Below are 22,238 nucleotides of genomic sequence, written 5' to 3'. Positions count from 1 at the left end.
CTCATTGCACACACATATCCACGTATAAATCTGGACGCTGCAGCCTCTCATTTTGTTCCTCAGACTGCGCTACCGGTGTAATCTCCTCCACACACACAGAAAGGATGGTCAAAAATGGAGGCGGAGGCGTGAGATGGCGGGTCTACTACCCGTCGTGCCCCGCGGCGGGGAAAGCCCTGCATGCTCGGCAGCGGGTGCCCGTACGCATGCGCGACGCCGGGAAAGAAGGGAGGGAGGGAGAAGAGGGGTGGCGCCGGGCATGCGCAGACCGGGCGATGGCGATGGCGACGGCGAATCGTTTGTTAGTGTCTGTGCGGCTGGTGAGTGGCAGCGGAAGCCGAATAACAGGCCGGTGGGGGTGGGGGGGAAAGGGTCCGTTAACGCCCGGTGCAGGCTTCAAGCGCCGAATATTAGATCCGCGGTGCTCGCCTTTGCCTCTCCGAGGATTTTTGTTTTTCTCTCTCTCCCGTCCCCTCCCCATCTCCGTTCCCGGTGACCGGATCCGGCGGTTACCGGCGCCATTTTGTTGCCGCGCGCGGTGGGGCGGCGGATGTGTGCGCATGCGCCGAGGTCTGGGGAGTGACGTCAATCAAGGAGAGGAGACCATTCAGCCCCTCGAGCCTGCCCCACCATTCAATCCTGGTCATGTTTGTTTTGTGCTCATATTTATGAGCACAAAACAAACATGACCAGGATTGAATATATATATATAAAATATTATATTTTTAAACAAATATATATATAATATTATATTTTTAAACATATATATATATATATATATATAATATTATATTTTTTCCCAGCGCCCACGTTGTGTGCGTGCAGTTAAAGACGACAGGTCTACAAATCTTTATTCAATTCCCACCACCAGCAAGAGAGCAAACACCCAAGTGGCCAATGTGTTCAGATCAGAGTAGGTGCTGGAAAAGCACAGCATCCGAGGAGCAGGAGAATCGATATTTCGGGCAAAAGCCCTTCATCAAGTGGGCCAGTGACAGGCAGTGCCCTCCCCATCAAAGGGAAATGCTGTGTGGTCAAAAAAAAAGTGAAGTGAAGGGAAGGGAAGGGCAGGGATTAAGTCATAATGGAGTTGCAGGGGGAAATAAAGGACTCCGCTCCCTGTGGTGCCCCCCACCCCCACCATTCAATACAGTCACGGCTCAACTCACCTCACCCTCAACGCCCACTTTCCATAAACCCGCCAACCTATTGCTGATTAAAAGTCTCTCCACCTCCTCATAGAATTCCCATCGTGTGGATGGAGGCAAGCCATTCGGGCCCATCGAGCCCACCCCAACGCACCGAACAGCCTCCTACTGCCCACGCTCCACCTAATGCCCCCTGGGCCTGCACATCCCAGGGGAGTACCAGGCAATTTAGCAATGGCCAATGCATCCATACCTGCGTGCCTTTGGATTTTGGGAGGAAACTGGAGCACCCGGAGGAAACCCACACAGACACGTCGGTGGGTGGGGGTGGAGGGAAGAATGTGCAAACTCCACACAGGGCTCATAGAGGCAGAAAGATGTACAGCATGGAAACAGACCCTTCGGTCCATGCCGGCCAGATATTCTAACCTAATCGAATCCCATTTGCCAGCACTTGGCCCATATGCCCCTAAACCCTTCCTGTTCATATACCCATCCTGTTCATATGCCTTTTAAATGGTGCAATTGTACCAGCTTCCACCACTTCCTCTGGCAGCTCATTCCATACATGCAGCATCGTTTGTGTGAAAATGTTGCCCCTTAGGTCCCTTTTATATCTTTCTCTTCTCACTCTAAACCTATGTTGTGTCCTTCTGGATGCCCCCACTCCGGGGCAAAGACTTTGTCTATTTATCCTATCCATGTTCCTCATGACTTTATAAACTACTATAATGTCACCCCTCAGTCTCCGATGCTTCAGGGAAAACAGCCCCAGCCTATTCAGCCTCTCCCTATAGCTCAAACCCTCCAACCCTGGCAACATCCTTGGAAATCTTTTCTGAGCCCTTTCAAGTTTCACAACATCTTTCCGATAGGAAGGAGACCAGAATTGCAAGTGGTTTGGTCCATGAGGCAACATGACCTCCCAACTCCTATACTCAATACTCTGACCAATAAAGGAAAACAAATCAAAAGCCTTCTTCACTATTGTATCTACCCATGAGTCTACTTTCAAGGAGCTATGAACCCACACTCCAAAGTTTCTTTGTTCAGCAACACTCCTCAGGACCTTATCATGAACTGTATAAGTCCTGCTCTAATATGCTTTTCCATAACATAGCACCTCACATTTGTCTAAATTAAACTCAGTCTCCCATTCCTCAACCCATTGGCCCATCTGATCAAGATCCCATTGTACACTGAGGTAACCTCCGATTTTGGTGTCATCTGCAAACCTATTAACTATACCTCCTCTGTTCACATCCAAATCATACAAAAATGACAAAAAGTGGCGGACCCAGTACTGATCCTTGTGGCACTCCACTGGTCACCGGCCTCCAGTCTGGAAAACAACCCTCCACCACCACCCTCTGTCTTCCATCTTTGAGCTAGTTCTGTAACCAAATGGCTCGTTCTCCCTGAGATCTAACCTTGCTAACCAGTCTCCCATGGGGAACCTGGTCGAACGCCTTACTGAAGTCCAGATAGATCACATCCACCACACTGCCCTCATCAATTCTCTTCGTTACTGCTTCAAAAAACTCAATCAAGTTTGTGGGACACAATATCCCACGCACAAAGCCATGCTGACTATCCCTAATCAGTCCTTGCCTTTCCAAATACATGTAAATCCTGTCCCTCAGGATTCCCTCCAACAACTTGCTTACCACTGATGTCAGGCTCACCAGTCTATTGTTCCCTCACTTTTCCTTACCACCTTTTTTAAACAGTGGCACCACGTTAGCCAACCACCAGTCTTCCAGCACCTCACCTATGACTATTAATGATCCAAGTATCTCAGCAAAGGGCCCAGTAATCATTTCCCTAGCTTCCCACAGATTTCTAGGGTACACCTGATCAGGGTCCTGGGGATTTATCGTGATTGTGCGTTTGGAGATATCCAGCACCACCACCTCTGTAATATGGACATTTTTCAAGATGTCACCATCTATTTCCCTGCATTTTATATCTTCCATAGCCTTCTCCGCAGTAAAAACTGATCATTTAGTATCTCCACCATCTTCTGCAGCTTCACACATCAGCTGCCTTGCTGATCTTTGGGGGGCCCTATTCTCTCCCTAGTTACCCTTTTGTTCTTAATGTATTTATAAAATCCCTTTGGATTCTCCTTAACCCTATTTACCAAAGCTATCTCTTGTCCCCCTATTTGCCCTCCTGATTTCTCTATTAAGTATACTCCAACTGCCTTTATACCTTTCTGAGGATTCACTTAATCTCTCCTGTCTATACCTTTTTCTTAACCAAACCCTCAATTTCTCTTGTCATCAAGCATTCCCTACACACTCCAGCCTTCCCTTTCACCCTAACAGGAATATATTGTCTCTGGACTCTTGTCATCTCATTTCTGAAGGCTTCCCATTTTCCAGCCATCCCTTTACCCACGAACATCTGCCCCCAATCAGCTTTTGAAAGCTCTTGCCTAACACTGTCAAAATTAGCCTTCCTCCAATTTAGAAGTTCAATATTTCGATCCGGTCTCTTGTTTTTCATCACTATCTTAAACCTAATAGAATTATGGTTGCTATCCCCACAGTGCTCCCCCACTGACACCTCAGTCACCTGCCCTGCCTTATTTGCTAAGAGTTTGCATCTTCTCTAGTAGGTACAGGGAACCTTGATTATCTGAACGAGATGGGCGGGCACTTTTTCATTTGGATAATCGATTATATAGTTAATTGATTAAATGCCTTTCCTCTGGGGCCCGGTGCTTTTAACGTCTGCCCCCCATTCAGGAGACTGCAGCAGGAGACTGCAGCAGCACACTGCGTGCGAGCCCCTGACCCCCCCCGCCCCGGTTCAACGCTGCCGCCCCCCCACCCAGCCCTCCCCCCCACCTGTCCCTGTCCAACACCACCCCCGCCCACCCAACCCCGCAACACCTTCCCCGCCCACCCCCCGAACCCCATCCAACACCCCCCCCCCCCCCGCCCGCCTGCCCCCAGCTGCCCCCTCGCCTATTCTCCAACCCCGGCCCCCAACTGCTCCCCTACTCGCCCTCCCGCTCCTCCCCACCCCCGGCCCCTCTCCGGGGCAGCCGGACTGTACACCAACAACAAGACTGCTGCTGCTGCAGCTGCCTTTGTGAGGTAAGTCTCCAAATAGCACACACACACACACACACACACACACACACACACACACACACAGAGCCACAGCCACATACACAACATTTTATTGCAATCTTTTGACAGGTTCCACCTCTGCCCTGTACAGGACAATTTTAGAGAGATTACCTGGAGACAGGGGGGTTTAGGTACACCCCTCTGTAGAACTCCAGGGAAAGTATGGGGAGAGAGAGAGGGCGTGAGGTTAGTCATTTGGAGACTTTGCCTGTTTAATCACTTTAAACAAAAGATGCAATCACTGCTGGAAACTTGTCGTTGATGTAATGTTTCTATCGGGATCTCACGATCTCCTTCGGATAATTCGTATTCAGACAATTGAGGTTCCTTTGTACATTCACATACTGAATCAGAAAATTTTCTTGTACACACCGAACAAATTCCTTTCCATCTAACACTAACACCTTAACACTATGACAGTCCCAGTCTATGTTTGGGAAGTTAAAATCCCCGACCTAACCACCCTATTATTCTTACAGATAACTGAAATCTCCTTACAAATTTGTTTCCCAATTTCCCACTGACTATTAGGCTGTCTATAATGCAATCCCAATAAGTTGATCAACACTTTCTTATTTCTCAGTTCCACCCAAATAACATCCCTGGATGGATTCCCAGGAATATCCTCCTGAATTACAGCAATAATGTTATCCCTTATCAAAACGCCACTCTCCCCCCTCTCTTGTCCCCCTTCCTATCCTTCCTATAGCATTTGTAAATGGAACATGAAGCTGCCAGTCCTGTCCGTCCCTGAGCCATGCTTCTGTAATTGCTATGATATCCAAGTCCGATATTCCTAATCATGCCCTGAGTTCATCTGTCTTCCCTGTTAGGCCTCTTGCATTGAAGTATATGCAGTTTAATTTATTAGTCCTACCTTGTTCTCTGCTTTGTCCCTGCTTGCTCTGAGTGTTTGAGTGGCTCCTTTTCCCAACGATACCAGTTTCAGATTGATCTCTTTCCTCACTGTCTCCCTGGGTCCCCCCCTCCCCCCAACCCATCTTACCAGTTTAAATTCTCCTGAGCAGCTCTAGCAAATCTCCCTGTCAGTATATTAGTCGCTTCAAATTCAAGTGCAATCCATCCTTGTACAGGTCACTTCTATCCCAGAAGAGATCTCAAAGATCCAAAAATATGAATCCTTCTCAGATACACCAGCTCCTCAGCCATGCATTCATTTGCTCTATCCTCCTATTCCTACCTTCACTAGCTGATAGCACTGTGAGTAATTCAGATATTACTATCTTCAAGGACTTCCTTTTTAATTTCCTGACTAACTTTCCATATTCTCCCTTCAGAATCTCATCCTTTTCCCTTCCTATGTTGTTGGTTCCAATGTGTACAATAACCTCCTGCTGGTCCCTCTCCCCTTTGAGAACATTCTACACGCTCTCTGAGACATCCTTGATCCTGGCACCAGGGAGGCAACATACTATTCTGATTTTTCACTGCTGGCCACAGAAATGACTGTCTGTGCCTCTGACTAGACAGTCCCCAAACACAATTGATTGCTTGGAACCTGAGGTACCCCTCATTACATTAGAGCCTGTCTCAATACCAGAAACTTGACTGTTCATGCTATATTCCCCTGAGAGTCCATCACCCCTAAATGTTTCAAAACAGCATACTTGTTTGAAATGGGGATAGCCACAGAAGACTCCTGCACTACCTACCTATCTCTCCTACCTTTCCTGGAGTTAACCCATCTATCGGACTGTATCTGCGGCTTTTCTCCCTTCCTATAACTGCCATCCATCACAACCCCTGGCTCTTGTAAATTCCTCATTGCCTCAACTGTTGCTCCAACGGATCCATTTGATCTGATAGGATTCGCAACCAAAGACACTTCCTGCAGACATAATCCTCAGTAACATGTAAACTCTTCCTAAACTCCCACACCTGACAAGAAGAGCATATCACTCTACTAAAAGCCATCTTTGCCCCTTCACAATCTACAGACCCAGAAAATAGCACCATCTTATTGCTCCCAAAAAAAAATGCTCCAGGCTAACTTAGTTCTCATGGTTTAAAATTTTAAAATTTAGTCAAGAGACAGATTTCAATAAAACATATAATCAAGAAAGAACCCACTCTATTCATTGCTGGAGACTTATGGTAAGGTTAAGAGGCGGGAATCGAACCCTGCTTCCTGGCGCTGTGAGGTAGCAGTGCTAACCACTGAGCCACCATGCCTGGAATTTACTCCATGTCCCAGCGTCCACTGCACTCCGTGGGAGTCTGTTCCACAGATTCACTCACCTTTTGGTAGTACAAACAAGGACAGGACTTATACAATTAAAAGTCGGGTCTTGGGTAGTGCTGTACAATAGAGAGACCTAGGGGTTCGGATATATCGTTCTTTGAGGTTTGCATCATCAGTGGACATGTTGGCTAAAAAGGCATTTAGCACGCTGACCTTCATTGCTCAGACCTTTGAGAATAGGAGTTGGGACGTTAGTGAGGCCTCTTCTGGAGTACTGTGTCCAGTTCTCATCACCCGCTGTAGGAAGGATGCTGTTAAATTGGAAAGGGTTCAGAAAGAAATTACCAGGATGTTGCAGGGAATGGAGGGTTTGAGTTCTAAGCAGAGGCTGAATAGCTTTGGCCTTTTTTCACCGGAGAGCAAGAGGTTGAGTGGCGACCTTAGAGGTTTTTCAAATCATGAGGCGTGTAGATAAGGTGAATGGCTGGTGTCTTATCCCACGGGTGAGGGATTTCAAGAGGAGGGGGGATTATTTTTAAGTTGAGAGGGGAAAGGTTTGAAAAGGACCTGAGGGGCAACTGATTTTACACAGTGTGTGTGTGGAAGTGGTGGGTGCAGGTACAGGTACAGTTACAGTGTTTAAAAGACATTTGGATAAGAATAAGAAATGTTTGGATGGATATGGGCCAAGCGCACACAGGTAGGACTTGTTTAGTTTAAGGGCATGGCTGGCGGTGGACTAGTTAGACAGAAGGGTCTGTTTCCGTGCTGTAAGACTCTGTTTTAAGAATGCCTCCCCTTCTGCTAAATATGGGATATCTCATTCCAGATTGCCCCACATAATGAAATGTCTGTGCTACGTTCAATTTGTCAATCCCTCTTAGCATCCTGTGTGCCTCAATTAGGTCTCCCCTCATTCTTCTAAACTCCAGAGTGTATCGGCCTAAACTCCTTAACATCTCTTCAGAAGACAAACCCCTCATGGCTGGAATCAACCTGGTGAACTGCCTCCAATACAACTACATTCCTCCTCAAGTAAGCAGACTAACATTGTATGCGATACTCCAGGTGCTGTCTCACTAATGCCTTGTATAGTTGCAGCAACACTGCCCTACTTTTATACTCCATTTCTTTACCAGTAGATGCCAAAATTTTGTTTGCCTTTGTCGTCCCATTTTCCTATCCCCGTATCAGTCGAAGCAAACACTCAGAGACAGTCTTGCTTTACCTCCTTCGTCTATATTCTGGGCCCTGGAGAGACAGAACGATTGCCCATGTACACAGAGACATGAGTTCTTGGTCTTCTCTCGAACAGCAGATTTGTAATGAATTATATAGTCACTTACAGGGAGCACCATCCAAATGACGTAATATCTATATTAACCGTTACAATCCGATGAGCATCAACAGAAAAGATTAAGCCATCTGGCATTATGCAATGGATGTTCTTCACCTTGTTAATTGGCAATACACAATGGATGCTTTTCACCTCGTTAACCCACTACCCTTGCCTCATTGTTAATTGCAAGTTCTTATCTGGTCCAACTCGTGCCAGCTGAGTCTTTTGTCAAGTAACCCTAAACTATGGGCAGCGTGGTGGCTCTGTGGTTAGCACTACAGCCTCACAGCACCAGGGACCCGGACTACTGTCTGTGTGGAGTTTGCACGTTCTCCCTGTGTCAGCATGGGTTTCTTCCCACAGTCCAAACATGTGCAGGTTAGGTGAATTGTCCATGCTGCATGGTGGCTCAGTGGTTAGCATTGCTGCCTCACAGCACCAGGGCCCCAGGTTTGATTAACTGTCTGCGTGGAGTTTGCACATTCTCCCTGTGTCTGCGTGGGTTTCCTCTGGGTGCTCCGGTTTCCTCCCACAGTCCAAAGATGTGCAGGTCAGGTGAATTGGCCATGCTAAATTGCCCGTAGTGTTAGGTGCATTAGTTGGAGGGAAATGGGTCAGGGTGGGTTACTCTTCGGAGGTTCGGTGTGAACTGGTTGGGCTGAAGGGCCTGTTTCCACACTGTAGGGAATCTAATCTAATCTAAATTGCCCATAGTGTTAGGCACATTAGTCAGAGGGAAATGGACCTCGGTGGGTTACTCTTTGGAGGGTCGGTGTGGACCTGTTGGGCCTGTTTCCACACTGTAGGGATTCTCATCTAATCATGTTAACACTTTCGCTACCTACTGATAACTGTATACACTTTCTCAGCTTCCTTCTTACCCACTCTACCTGCAGCACTGCAGTGACACAGTAGAGAGGCTCCAGGCCCATATGAGCAGGAGAGAAAATGATTGACTTATTGACGTTGAGGTGCTGGGTGAAGTGAACGTAGCAGAGAGAGAGGAGCAAAACTGGGACTGAAGGAAGAGATGGTGCACTGTATTTGGATTTCAGCCCGAGAGAAGAGGAGAGTTTGTGGGACAGGGAATGACAGATTTAGGAAGCAGGAGAGAAAGGAATGTTCCTTCGAAGCGAGCACTGTCTATCCTGAATTTCTCTCCTACTGTTGCAGTCTCCATTTACAGGAAAATACAAGGGGAGGATTTGCAGAAGGGTAACTTAAAGTAAGCATCACATTAAGATCTGGCAGTGATTCAAATCGTTAGCACGGAATATCACCCGCCTTTGAATATGGAGGAAAATATGTTTGTCTGTTCTGTCTGTAGGAAACGTCAGTGTTACTGGGAAAGCACCGAGTCACACGCACAGCAAAGTGATCGTGTTTCAGTGCACTGACAGTGGAAAGAGACTTAACCAGTTACACAGCTTGAATAAAAATTCCACTGTTCACAGAGGGGAAAGCTGCACTTGTGTCCTGTCTGTGGACGAGGCTTCAACAACCTGAAACAAGAAAAGATACTCTTACCATGGAGAAACCGTGGAAATGCGGAGACTGTGAGAAGACATTCCCATGCCCGTCGAAGCTGGAAATTCATCGACGTACTCACACCGGAGAGAGACCCTTCACCTGCTCCGTGTGTGGGAAGGGATTCACTCAGTCCTCCAACCTGGAATTACACCAGCGCGCTCACACAGGGGAGAGGCCCTTCATCTGCTCCGTGTGCGGGAAGGGCTTCATTTATTCGTCCAACCTGTTGACGCACCAGCGGGTTCACACTGAGGAGAAGCCCTTCAGCTGCGTCTCCTGTGAGATGAGCTTCCGGTTCCCGTCCAGCCTGCTGATCCACCAGCGGATTCACACCGAGGAGAAGCCCTTCCGCTGCGCCGACTGTGGGAAGAGGTTCCGGCACTCCGACAGCCTCGTCGTGCACCAGCGCATCCACACCGGCGAGAGGCCGTTCACCTGCTCCGAGTGCGGGAAGGGCTTTATTGACTCGTGCCACCTGCTCCGGCACCAGCAGGTTCACACCGGGGAGAGGCCGTTCACCTGCTCCGAGTGCGGGAAGGGATTCACCCAGTCTTCCACCCTGCTAAGGCACCAGCGGATTCACACCGGGGAGAGGCCGTTCACCTGCACGGAATGTGGGAAGGGGTTCACCAGCTCATTCCACCTGCTGAGACACCGGCGGGTCCATACCGGGGAGAGGCCGTTCACCTGCTCCCAATGTGGCAAGGGATTCACTACTTCATCGCATCTACTGAGACACCAGCGAGTTCACACGGGGGAGAGACCGTTCTGCTGTTCCCAGTGTGGGAAGGGATTCACTACTTCATCCCACCTATTGAGACACCGGCAAATACACACCGTGGAGAGACCGAGCAATAGCCCAGACAGCGGGAAGTGCATTCAAAGCTCTGAGGAACTGGAGTCCCATCTGTTGTGCAAGGAAGTTAGTACCTAAGGTGCTAAACTAACACGGGATAGGCTGAACGTTCTAAACCCCGAACAGCTCAACCAACTGCGTCCGCAAACCGAAACAAAATCCCACAACAGGCTTCAAGCAAATCATTGAAATCAGAGAAGCAACAGCAGTTAAACATGGGGACAATTGAGAAAGATTTTACAGTTCCCAAGCAAATTTAAGATCATAAGTACCACAGAGTCAGAATTGGACTGGATTATGTGTGAGCGAAACGATGGATTCGGTATGGAATTGGTTCCACATTACAGAAGAAGCCCAGAGAAGAACAAGTGAACACACTTCTTTACTGGGTAGATCCAATAGCAGATCGTATCTTAAAACAACAGAATTTAAAAGAAGAGACAGGTAGTTTTTAAACATTGTAAGAGCATTCGACAAATACTTTGCATAAAGTGTAATAAACAGCAAGATGTCATAGAAGAAAACAATCTGTTGATTAATCATCATTATAGGTTGTAAGAATTTTGTGATTATGGAGATATACCACCAGAACTAAACTGAAACAGAATTGTCATTGGAATTTCTGATCAATTTCTTTCAGAGATGTTGCAACCTGGTCAGCTCTTTCACATTTGAAAGAGCTGACCAGGTAATGGTGGGATCCGCATACAGCACGAGCAAACAGAGCCAATCCAGTTGAAGAAGTTTGTCAGACTTGGATAACTTTCTAGGGTACAAAAATACCAAGATCATCACAAAAACCAACTCAGACATTTTCAAGCCCTTTGATGCTAGAACTCACTGTTACAGATATGGGATTAACGAAACTGTATAAACTGAAGCAGGGCCCAGCTTTATCGAGTCAGTGCAACTATTGTATGTGAGTGGGGCATTCACAGAGCATGTAAAAAGTCAAATACTACCTTTCGCCCACAGTACTAGTAAAGCACAAAGTGCTGAACACCTTACTGCAAGCCCCTGTAGGGAGTTAAAACAGACAGAAGACCAGGACTTCACTGCATTGGAGCATATATCTCCACAGGATGAGATGCCATCTTTGGAAGTGACAACTAAACCCTTCCTGGGGGTGATAGATGACTCATCTGAACCAGATATGACATGGATAATGCAGACCATCCAATCCCCAGGGCCCGATAATCAGCGTCCAGGTTCTGAAGGGAAATGGCTCGAAATATAGCAGAAGCACTGGTGGTCATCTTCCAAAACGCTTTCAACTTTGGAACACTTGCTTCAGCTTTGAGAGTATCTAATGTAACCCAACTATTTAAAAAGGCAGGTGGAGAGAAAACAGGGAATTTTAGGCTAGTGAGTCTGACACCGGTAGTGGGGAAGATTCTAGAGTCTGTTATCAAGGATTTTAGAGCACTAAGAAAAGAGTGGTAGAATCAGACACAGCATGGATTTACAAAAGGCAAATCATGCTCGACAAATCTATTGGAATTCTTCGAGGATCTAATTAGCAGAGTTTATGGTGGGGGCAGTTGATGTGGTGTATTTGGACATGGAGAAGGCACTCAACGAAGTTCAACATGGAGGGTAGTGAATTGAAATTGATAGAAAATTAGTTAGCAGACATGAAACAAAGAGTAGGGATAAATGGGCCCTTTTCTGAATGGCAGGCAGTGACTAGTCAGTGTACCACAGGGGATCAGTCCAAGGGCTCCCAGCTATTCACAGTACTGTATTTGTTCATGATTTCGATAAAATGTAATATCTCAAAATGTGCAAATGTCACAAAGCTGGGTGGATAGGTGAGCAGGATGCAGAGATGTTACTTGTGATTGTGGGCAAATATGTGGCAAATTTCAGGATTATGTGGAAAAATACGAGGTTATCCACTTTGGTAGCAAGAAATAGGAAGGTGGATTATTACTTGAATGGCTGTGATTTGCAATGGGGATTTTCAACAAGACTTGGGTGTCCTTGTGCACCAGACATTGAAAGTAAGCATGCAAGTGTGGCAGGCAGTGAAGAAGACGAACTGTATGTTGGTACTCACAGCGAGAAGATTCGAGCGCAGGAACAAGGATGTCTTGCTACAGTTACAGAGGGCTTTAATGAGGCCACACCTAGAATTTTGTGTGTAGTTTCTGGTTTCCTTATCTGAGGAAGGATGTTCTTGTTGCAGGGGCAGTGCGGTGAAATTGATTCCTGCGATGGCAGGATGGACTTATGAGGACAAATTGCGTCGGTTAGGATTGTATTCCCTGAAGTTTAGATGAATGAAGTGGCGGTGGGGGGGAGGAATCCCAAAGCAATGCATAAAATTCTAACAGGACCAGACAGGATAGATGCAGAAAGGGTGTTCCTGATGATGGAGGAGTCCAGAACCTGGGGTCATAGTTCAAGGATTAAGGATAAGTAGGAAGGGTTTAGATAGATATGGTCCAAATACTGGCAAATGGGACTAGATCAGTTTAGGATGTCTGGTCATGTGGATAAGTTAGACAAAGGGTCTGTTTCCATGCTATATAACTATGACTCTATAAGGAGAAATTGCTGCACCCAGAGAGTGGTGAGCCTGTGGAATTCACTATCTCAGAAAGTAGTTGAGGCCAAAACATTGTGCTTTCAAGAAGAAATGAGATCTAGCTCTTTCCCCTGAAGGGAACAAGGGATATTGGGGGGAGGCTTGAGGGTTTGCAGGCCCATTCCTGCTTCCGTGTTTGTAAACTTGACGTGGTGGGGGTGGCAAGTCTTACTGTTTTCCTTGAAATGAAAACTTGGCTAAAGAGAGTGCAATTGCAACCATCGGACAAAGAACCCTGTGGTAGAGCAGAACTCGACTCAAAGCTGAAGGAATACTTAGCGCAGTCTTAAAATACACGGACCGAAACTATGTGGAAGAGATGCACATGATCAGAAACCAAACCTTCTCACTTCTGAGCATGCCTCACTCTTGTAAGTCAGAGAAGCTCAAACAGCTCAGGGGAGTTGACGGCCTGGTGGTATTGTCACTGAACTGTTAAGCCAGAGACCGAGGTGATGTTCTGGGGACTCTGGTTCGAATCCTAGAATGGCAGATGGTAGAACTTAAATTCGATAAATATCTGGAATTAACTATGAATCCATTGCTAATTATCATAGAAACCCATCTAGTTCAGTCATGCCCTTTAGGGAAGGAAACTGCCATCTTTATCTAGTCTGTCCTACACGTGACTCCAGACTGGCAGCAACGTGCTTGACTCTTATCTGCCCTTTGGGCAAATAAAGAAAAGTACCAAATAATGATCAACATAATATTACTCAACAAAGGAAGACTTCATAGGTATCGGAAGCATGTCCACTCGAATGAAGAGGAAATATGCATTCTTGAAGATTAACCATGTTGGTGTCCATCACGCCTTATGACCGAGAGGTCAGCTGGTGCCACAGACTTCATGGGTTTTGTGCAATGATTCAATTTTCTTCCAACTGCACATACATCTTCAAAATCTGTTCAGCAGACATCCTTGACACCATAAGGACCAGGAACTAGTGGTGGCCTCAATTCAGCTGTTTGGAAGGGGTCTAAAATGGCAGACACTCTCTCATTGAACCCAACGAAATGACTATTTTATTCAAAAGAGTGAATGGATCACAGATGTCTTGCTGCAACAGAGCAAAGATCATTTTCAGAAACGTAGCTCTGGTCTCTGATATAACTTGAGGATCCTCCAACGGTAACAAAGATCCAACGGCAGGGTATGTTCCCTGGGGAAAAAAAGCATCCAGGAATTCAAAGATCCGCCAACTTTCCAGTCCACCAGTGAACCTTCACCGGAATGTTTGATCCTCAAGTAGCAATCAACGGAGCGGAAGCAGGCCGTTCAGCCCACCGCGACTGCTTCGCCATTCAACGAGATCGTGGCTGATCTGATGACCCTTGACTCCCGACTTTCCTGCCTTTGCCCCATAGCCGTTGAAACCCTCACTGGTTAGAAGTAGCTCGGCCTTAATGTCGTAGCCTCTACTACCCTCTGCAGTAAAGAATGCCAGAAATTCACTACCCTCTGAAAACAATTCCTCCTCATCTCTGTCTTAAATGGGCGACCTACCTAGTCACTGACCAGTTGGAAAGTGGGGGTGGGGGGTGGATGTGGGCAGTGATAAAGCAATTTTACTTACTTGTAATAGTCATATAAATAATGTAATAAACCAGAGATGTTGTAAAATGCAGTTGGTGCCAGAAAATGTTATCTGACAGCATTTAGTAAGCTCCACCTACCAACTCACCAGTAAGTTGTTTGGCTTGTTAATTGTTTCTAAGCAGAATATTTCAATCGCAGTAATGTGTACTCGCTTTTGCATACATCCTGAAGTCTCATAAATGATTGTCATGTATCTCAGCTGTCATGTAACTAGCCATTAAGTACTATGTAATAAACCTACTGTCCTCATTAAGACTGAGTGTATCTTCTACTGAAGACTTTGTGTGGGCATCCTTCCCCAACTGCTATCAGAAACTCAGTCCAATGTCAAGAAGGATTGGAGGCAATGTATCTACCCATGGTATCACAGGTGGTTCTGGTGGGCACAACCAGAACATACCATTGGGAAGACAGACATAACCTGGTAGAGGTCAACAAGATCAAGAGAGGCATTAATGGGGTGGATAGTCAGAGGCTTTTTCCTCGACTGGACAGGTCAGCTTGGGCACAGGTTCAAGGTGAGAGGGGGAAACATTTTCTCACAGAGGCTGGGTGCCAGGAACACACTGCCAGTGGAGGAGGTGGTCAAAGTTGAAAAAAATCACACAACACCAAATTATAGTCCAACAGGTTTTATTTGAAACTACAAGCTTTTGGAGCACTGCACCTTCATCAGGTCGCTAGTGGAGATGGTGGAAGCAGGCACATCAGCGAGGTTTAAGGCGTATCTTGATAGACGCATGAATGGAAGGCGAACAGAGGGATAGAAGCTGCGCAACAGGTAGCAGGTCTAAGTAAGGTTTAGGATTTGGCGCAGACTTGTTGGGCGGAAGGGCCTGTTTCTGTGATGTGTATTGAATCGTGCTGCATTGCATATAGCACCATTTACATGTTCATATTGAGATAAGGCTGTCCAGGTTCTCTCACAGCAGCACTGGGTCCAAGCCATGAGGAAGCTCATTTTTACACCAGTGAATCCACACTGGGGAGAGGCTGTTCAGCGTCTGTGTGTGGAGGAAAGGATTCATTAGCTCATTTAACGTAATGTCAAGGCAACAGTAGCACGAGATGGCAGTGGTTTGGTTTCATTGTTTTTGTCACTGTTAACTCAGATATGGGAATAATCCGAGTTCATTCTAGCAGTTCCTCATTCCTGCCTGGATGTTAATAATTCCTGTAACTGGTCCAGAGTTTAATATCCACAGAGGAGATGGTAATATCAATGGACTAGAAATTCAGAGACTCGGCTCAACTGTGTGGACACTAGCTCAAATTCAATTCATGAAAATAACAAAACTGGAATTGAAGGCTAATCTCAGCCATGAAATCCCAACAGGTTGTTGTAGAAATTCATTTTTCGGGAAGGAAATCTGCAATTCTCAGATATTCTGGTGCATATGTGGCTCTGGACCATCAGCGATGCGGTTGACTTTTAACCTGATCTCTGAAATGGCCAACGAATCTGGTCAGTGGGGATACCCATGTCCTGTGAAAAGATTGTGATCCGGGGGCCACAGTGTGCCTTTAGCAGCTCCTGTCTGTGATCGTAGACCACAATTCAGGAGGTCTCATCTGACTTGCTGGGCCATTTCAGAGTGCAATTAAGGGAGAGTCACATGTCCCACACTCCTGATCTATTGGCACCCAATGAGGGAAGGAGAGACAAGCCTGTGGGCCGCCTTGTGGTTTTGCTCCTGGACCTGGCCAAGATGGCCATTTACAGGTCCATGCACTGGGTTAAAGAAGGCCTTGTTGCTCCTGACGGTCTGCCTCTCTTTTGAGGCTATGTCCGTGCCCGGCTGTCCCAGGAGAGGAAGCACGTAGTGGTCACCAGGACTGTCGAGGCGTTTTGAGACCGCTGGTAGCTGAGAGGGCTAAGGTGTTTTATTGGCCTGGATAATGATATTTTGATATGGTTAACTCTTTCTGCAGTGTAGGTTTCCGTTTTGGCTTTTGAGTTTGTGTTTGTTTTCAGTTTTGGTGCTCTGGGAAGAGGGCTGTTTTATTTTCCCTTTGTTCTGATTTTGAACCCCTCGAAGAGACAAAGGAGTTTTTTTATTTTAGACCCATACTGTCCCTGTCCCAGATTGGGGGGGGGGGGGGGGGGGGTCAGTGCTTGATGGGAACCGGTGTGAGAGGAGTCTTATTTTTAGTTGAAATGAACAGAGGAATGTCCTCTGGATTTTAAACTATTGTTGTCCCTGTCCTGCGAGCGTTCGAGGGAGACAAAGCAGAGATGATTTATTATTTACTTGTTTGTTTCCGTTGATTTTGTGTTTATTTTTATTTTGGCGCCCGTGTGCTCCTTGCCCAAAAGTGGTGGGTGGGAATAACGTCAAGGGAGAACCATTTATTGTTTGTTTGTTTGTTTATTTATTTTTGTTTCTTCCCACTGTAAAAGGGTCTTAATTTTCATTTTAACACAGTCAAGGAAGCTTTAGTTTCTGTTTTGAAAGAGGAGAGTGGACTTTGCACTGTATTTCACAGTGCTGGCCCGAGAGTGTCTGATGGAGACAGGGCTGGAGGGGGAGTCCTTGGGTTTTTCTGTTTGCACCTTTCATTTGAAAGAGTAGAGTCATATATCGGCCAAATTTGGAAAAGGGCCTTAGTGAATCCAGGTGGGCTCCAGATTTATTAACTGAATTTAAAGTCCAGGATTCGAAACTGCGTCCCCAAAGCATTAGCCTGGGCCGTCGGATTACTACTCCACAGCTAGTACCACTATGCCACCATCTCAACGCACAGCAACACCCCCCCCCCCCCATTACCTATCCAAGCACAGAACGTAAGAAGTAGCAGCAGAAACAGCACATTCAGTCCCTCAAATTTGCACTACCATTCAACAAGACAATGATGGCTCTTCTACCTTGACACACATTTTCCTGCACTGTCCCCCTATCCCTTGATCTTTAATGTCTGGAAACTAATTGATCTGTTGTTAGGTAGAAGAATACCAAATATTCGCCAGCCTCTGGGTGAAGAAGTTCTCTTCGTCTCAGTCCTAAATGCTTTGCCCAGCACTCCCGCTTTATTCTGAGACTCTGTCCCTTGGTTCCAGATCTGCCAGCCAAGGGAAACATCCTACTCCTACCCGATTGAGCTCTTTAAGGATTTTGTAAGCAACAAAGTGCTCACTTTTCATTCTTTTCATACTCTAGAGAATGCAGCACCAATCTGTCCAATTTCTGTGCAGTTAATGTGTCAGGATTAACCAGTGGATCTTTAAGTTTACTCTGTGAACAGCTTTCAATTGCATGTGCCTTTAAAAGAAGTTAATATGCTTTCATAATCAACCTATTCAGACGTTATTACACACATTCTGGAGCAAGTGGGACTTGAACCCCAGTATCCGGGGTAGAGATGCTACCAGTGCACCACAAGAAGATACAGTGAGAGGTTTTAAGAAAAAAGTCGTTATGTTCAGAGCATACCCTGCTCCAGGGAACCCTGTTTAGATACAACAATCTATCAATAGTTGTTAGGATGGACTCAAAACTGAATGGCCCCAGGGAGGTGGTCTGACCTTCCTGATGAAGGGCTTTTGCCCGAAACGTCGATTTTTGCTGAAGCTCCTCGGATGCTGCCTGAACTGCTGTGCTCTTCCAGCACCATTGATCCAGAATCTGGTTTCCAGCATCTGCAGTCATTGCTTTTCCCAGAATTGTCATACAAGCCGGTAACAGGTGCCCCATTGGTCAAGAGTCGTAAATATTAAAGAGGTGATGATTCTGTTAGCAAGATGCACAATATTGTTTAAAATGCTGCAAATTTACATTGAGAGAGCTTACAAGGAAAAAAAAGCATATTACTGAGTGTGGCAATATCTTGTCCTAGTGTTTTTTTTTGTTGGTCAGAGGTTGCAAAACAGAGGCACTCAGCAGTGTACCAAAACCGGTTGAGAAAACAGCTTGGGAGGCCTTGGGTTTTTGTTCAACAGCCTGAATGGGTGTGGCCAATCTCACAATTCGGGATTTCTGGATTTTGATTTTTTCAGTAACACCAGAAGCTGTTGGGATCCCAACAGAGTTGGACGCTTTAGTAAATGTCTCCTGGGCGCTACGCGCTCTGATGATTTTCCCTTCTGGATTGGAGAACTGCATGTGAGAATCTGTGGCTGAAGTTTCCTTTTTGCCAAAGAGGTGTGTTTAGGGGATGTTACTACATTAGAATAGTTATTTAGTAATAGTTACTGTATCTATTATTCTGTTAGAGTTAAGTTGTTCTAAGTTTTTTTATGTTTGTATTTTAACTATAATGTTTAAATAAATTGTCAAATCGCATCCGGAACACAGCAGTTCATATATTTGCCTTTGAAGTAAGAGAAAATTAGAGCAGAGGCGACCTTTTTGAAGTATTTTGAGCGGGTCTGGTCTAGTCCAAAACACTAAGATCTTTCAGTTAGCCAAGGGCGAGAAGTTCTGGAGAACTGAAATTGGGATTTAAAGGAGATAGAAAATTAGAAGTCAAGAGGTTGCTAAAGATTTGATTTGATTTGATTTAGGTTTATTGTCACGTGTACTCAAGTACAGGGTACAAGAGCACAATGAAAAGTGTACAAAGTCGCCATTCTCAATGCTATCTTAGTTACAAAGGTACCGGAGTGCAAAGTCTATGGTACAGATATAGAAAACCAAAGAAATAAGTTGTAAAACATTCAGCACCGCAGATTCTTCTTAATATAAAAGTAGAAAATAAAGAAATAAATTGAAAAGTCAAACATTACATATGTTAGGCAGCATTCGTGGAGAGAAATCAGACCATTCCTGACCCTAAGCGTTAGCTCTGATATCTCTCCACAGATGCTGTCAGACATGCTGAGCTTTACCGGTAATTTCTGATTTACCGCATCCGGAATTCTTTCGGTTCTTCGGTGTTAGCCCCTGGTTAGATTCTCTTCCGCGGTTTCCCTCACCCTGTCCCCCCCCCCCCCCCCACAGTTTGTGAAATTCACCGGCTGTCAGTAATGCAGCGCTCTCTCTCTCTCTCTCACTCGCTGCCTCTCCCGGGACATCATGGGCATGCATGTGGAACGAGCTGCCAGAGGAAGCTGCGGAGGCTGGCACAATCACAGCGTTTGAGAGGCAGCGGGATGGGAATATGAAATAGGAAAGGGTTGCGGGGGGACGCGGGCCAAGCGCCGGCAGATGAGGTGAGGACGGACGAGTTGGACCGAGGGGTTTGCTTCTGCGCTTGTACGTCTCCCTGACCCTAAATGTGTGCTCAGCGTGGATAAGTTGGCCCGGGCTGCATGAGTCGGTGTGCAGAGCCTACATATTGAAAGGATCACTGTCTCCCCCCCTCTCTTGTTGTCACCTCACATGTCATGGGAAGAGACTGATTTCATCAGGAGTGAACAGGCAGGTTAGAGGCAGAAGCTCTTGAGTCTCACCGGCGCTTGGAAATGACACGAATGACCAAGATGGGCTTGTCTCTTTTTTTTTTTTTGTTTCCTTTCCCCAGGGAGAGGACTCACAGATGGGGAACCCGGACTTGACCCCCCGCCCGGCCGAGAGTCACCCGGCTCAGCAGGACCCGATCGCCGTCGGTGAGGCGGAAGGCAACCGCAGCCTGCCCCGTGCGGAAAAAGCGTTCGCCTGCTCCGGCTGCGGCCGGGGCTTCCGCCGGTCGTGCGACCTGGGGCGGCACCGGTGCCACCGGGCGCGGCCGTGCGAGTGCCGGGACTGCGGGAGGGGCTTCAGTTACCCCTCGGAGCTGGAGGCCCACCGGCGGGCGCACACCGGCGAGCGGCCGTTCGCCTGCCCGCAGTGCGGGAAGGGCTTCGCCCGCTGGTGCAACCTGCGGGCCCACCAGCAGGTCCACCGCCGCGGGGGCAGGCCGTTCGCCTGCCCGCAGTGCGGGCGCGGCTTCCTGCGGCCCTCGCACCTGCTGCAGCACCGGCGGGTGCACACCGGCGAGCGGCCGTACCCCTGCGGCGAGTGCGGCCGGGGCTTCGGCCAGTCCTCCGACCTGCTGAAGCACCGGCGGGTGCACACCGGCGAGCGGCCGTTCGCCTGCCCGCAGTGCGGGGAGCGGTTCACCCAGGGCTCGCACCTGCTGAGGCACCGGCGGGCGCACGCCGGCGAGCGGCCGTTCCAGTGCCCCGTCTGCGAGAAGCGGTTCACCCAGGCGTCCAGCCTGCTCAGGCACCGGCGGGCGCACGCCGGGGTGAAGCCCTTCGTCTGCTCGCTGTGCGGCCGGGGCTTCGCCGAGTCCTCCATGCTGCTGAGGCACCAGCGGGTGCACACGGGCAAGGAGTCGGTGCACCCCCCGCTGCAGTGCTCCGATTCTGCGGGCGGAGCCTCGCCTCGTCAGCTTCACGACTGAATGCCCCCCCACCACCCACCACCACCAACCCGAGGGGCTCGTCTTGACTCGGCGGCGCTGCCTGGCCTGGGACAAGACAGATTCGAGGAGAAAGTGAGGTCTGCAGATGCTGGAGATCAAAGTTGAAACTTTATTGCTGGAACAGCACAGCAGGTCAGGCAGCATCCAGGGAACAGGAGATTCGAAGTTTCGGGCACAGGCCCTTCTTCAGGATTCCTGACGATTCCTGAAGAATCTCCTGTTCCCTGGATGCTGCCTGACCTGCTGTGCTGTTCCAGCAATAAAGTTTCAACCCAGACAAGACATATTCGACTTACAAAGTTTCCGGACGTCTCCTGTGGGCTGGGTGGCGGTGAACCAGCTGGCTTCTGTTTCTGGTGAGGTTGTGCCGGAGGTGAAATATCAGCGGCCAGAAGCTCTCCTGTTGGCCTTCGAAATCTCACGGCTTCACATCTTCCACACGGCCTCAGCGGGCAGGAATGGAACCCCGGTGTAGCATCCTCAGTCAACCCTTCGTGGCACTCCTTATTTTGTATTGCATGACAGTAACTTGATGAATATAACGTAGGTATAGGTAGACTGGAGCTTCAGTGTACAGATGCTGCGCGTATGCATTCTTACGAAGAAACTCAGCCCCAGCTGACTGTCCCTCTGAAGCGCGAGAGACAATGGCCCTTCCATCTATCGTCCGGAAAAAAAGCAAAACAAAAGAGTTAGACTGAGGTTTTTTCCAGCCCATTCCCACAGCAAAACCCCACCAGTCGATTAACAGCAGGACCCCTGGAAGATGTGGACCATATCTCGTATCTTGGGAGTCGTACAGATGATGAAAATTCGTCACCAAGCCCAAACTGCGGCCAACCAACTGGGCATTTGTAGGCCAGGATCTCTGACCTGAGACTAAGGTCGTGGCTTCCTGGGCAGCAGTGCTGCTATGGACTGTGTAACTCGGACCACCAACAGCCGTCACGTCAACGCACCCAGAGAAACAGGGGGCTTTTGCATGAGAGTGGTAGGAATATGCTGTTGGATAAAGAGGGAAGTGGTCAGGTCTGAAGGGTGAGAGTGATTAAGTAACAGTTGTATCATGGAATTAAAAGCAAAGGCTAACAACTTTGGTCCAAAGTGTTAATGTCAGAGAGTGAAGGTCAAAAGCCTGTCTGGTCCATCTCTTTTTGAGTTTCTGTGAACCTTTGAAGTGTGCTTGTATCCTGGTTAGTTCATTTTACTGCTGGTGTTCAGCACGACCGAGAAAAGAACTGGGAAACCGTTTCCATTCACCTCTTTCAGGTAGAATGACCTTCTTGTATTGAATTGTGTCAGTTTTATTGTCACAAACTCACGTGAGTGCAGTGAAAAGTTGATAAGTCGCCGCTTCCAGTGCCATCTTCCATTCCAAGATTAGTTACGGTGAAATAATGTCACCAACACACAGCACAGAGGACCTAGGTACAACCCTTAGTTACAGAATAGAGAAATCATTGCAGCTATACGCAGCACCATCA

General features: G+C 47.5%; 1 protein-coding gene across 1 annotated transcript; it reads left to right on the top strand.

The window, feature by feature from the left end:
* The first annotated feature begins 282 nt into the window (after positions 1–282).
* LOC122543578 (uncharacterized) lies at positions 283–20,873 on the top strand. Its single transcript, XM_087975414.1, has 4 exons — positions 283–320; positions 9,161–10,295; positions 19,559–19,770; positions 19,870–20,873. The coding sequence occupies exons 2-4, from the start codon at positions 9,362–9,364 to the stop codon at positions 20,731–20,733; spliced, it is 2,010 nt and encodes a 669-aa protein (XP_087831540.1). The 5' UTR covers positions 283–320; positions 9,161–9,361; the 3' UTR covers positions 20,734–20,873.
* Positions 20,874–22,238: the final 1,365 nt, after the last annotated feature.

Source organism: Chiloscyllium plagiosum, unplaced genomic scaffold, assembly GCF_037043375.1.
Source record: "Chiloscyllium plagiosum isolate Xiang-an unplaced genomic scaffold, Cpla_swu_hap1 HiC_scaffold_27, whole genome shotgun sequence".
Lineage (NCBI taxonomy): Eukaryota > Metazoa > Chordata > Chondrichthyes > Orectolobiformes > Hemiscylliidae > Chiloscyllium > Chiloscyllium plagiosum.
Note: the sequence above shows the minus strand (reverse complement) of the source record. Positions and strands in the feature narration are given on the sequence as shown.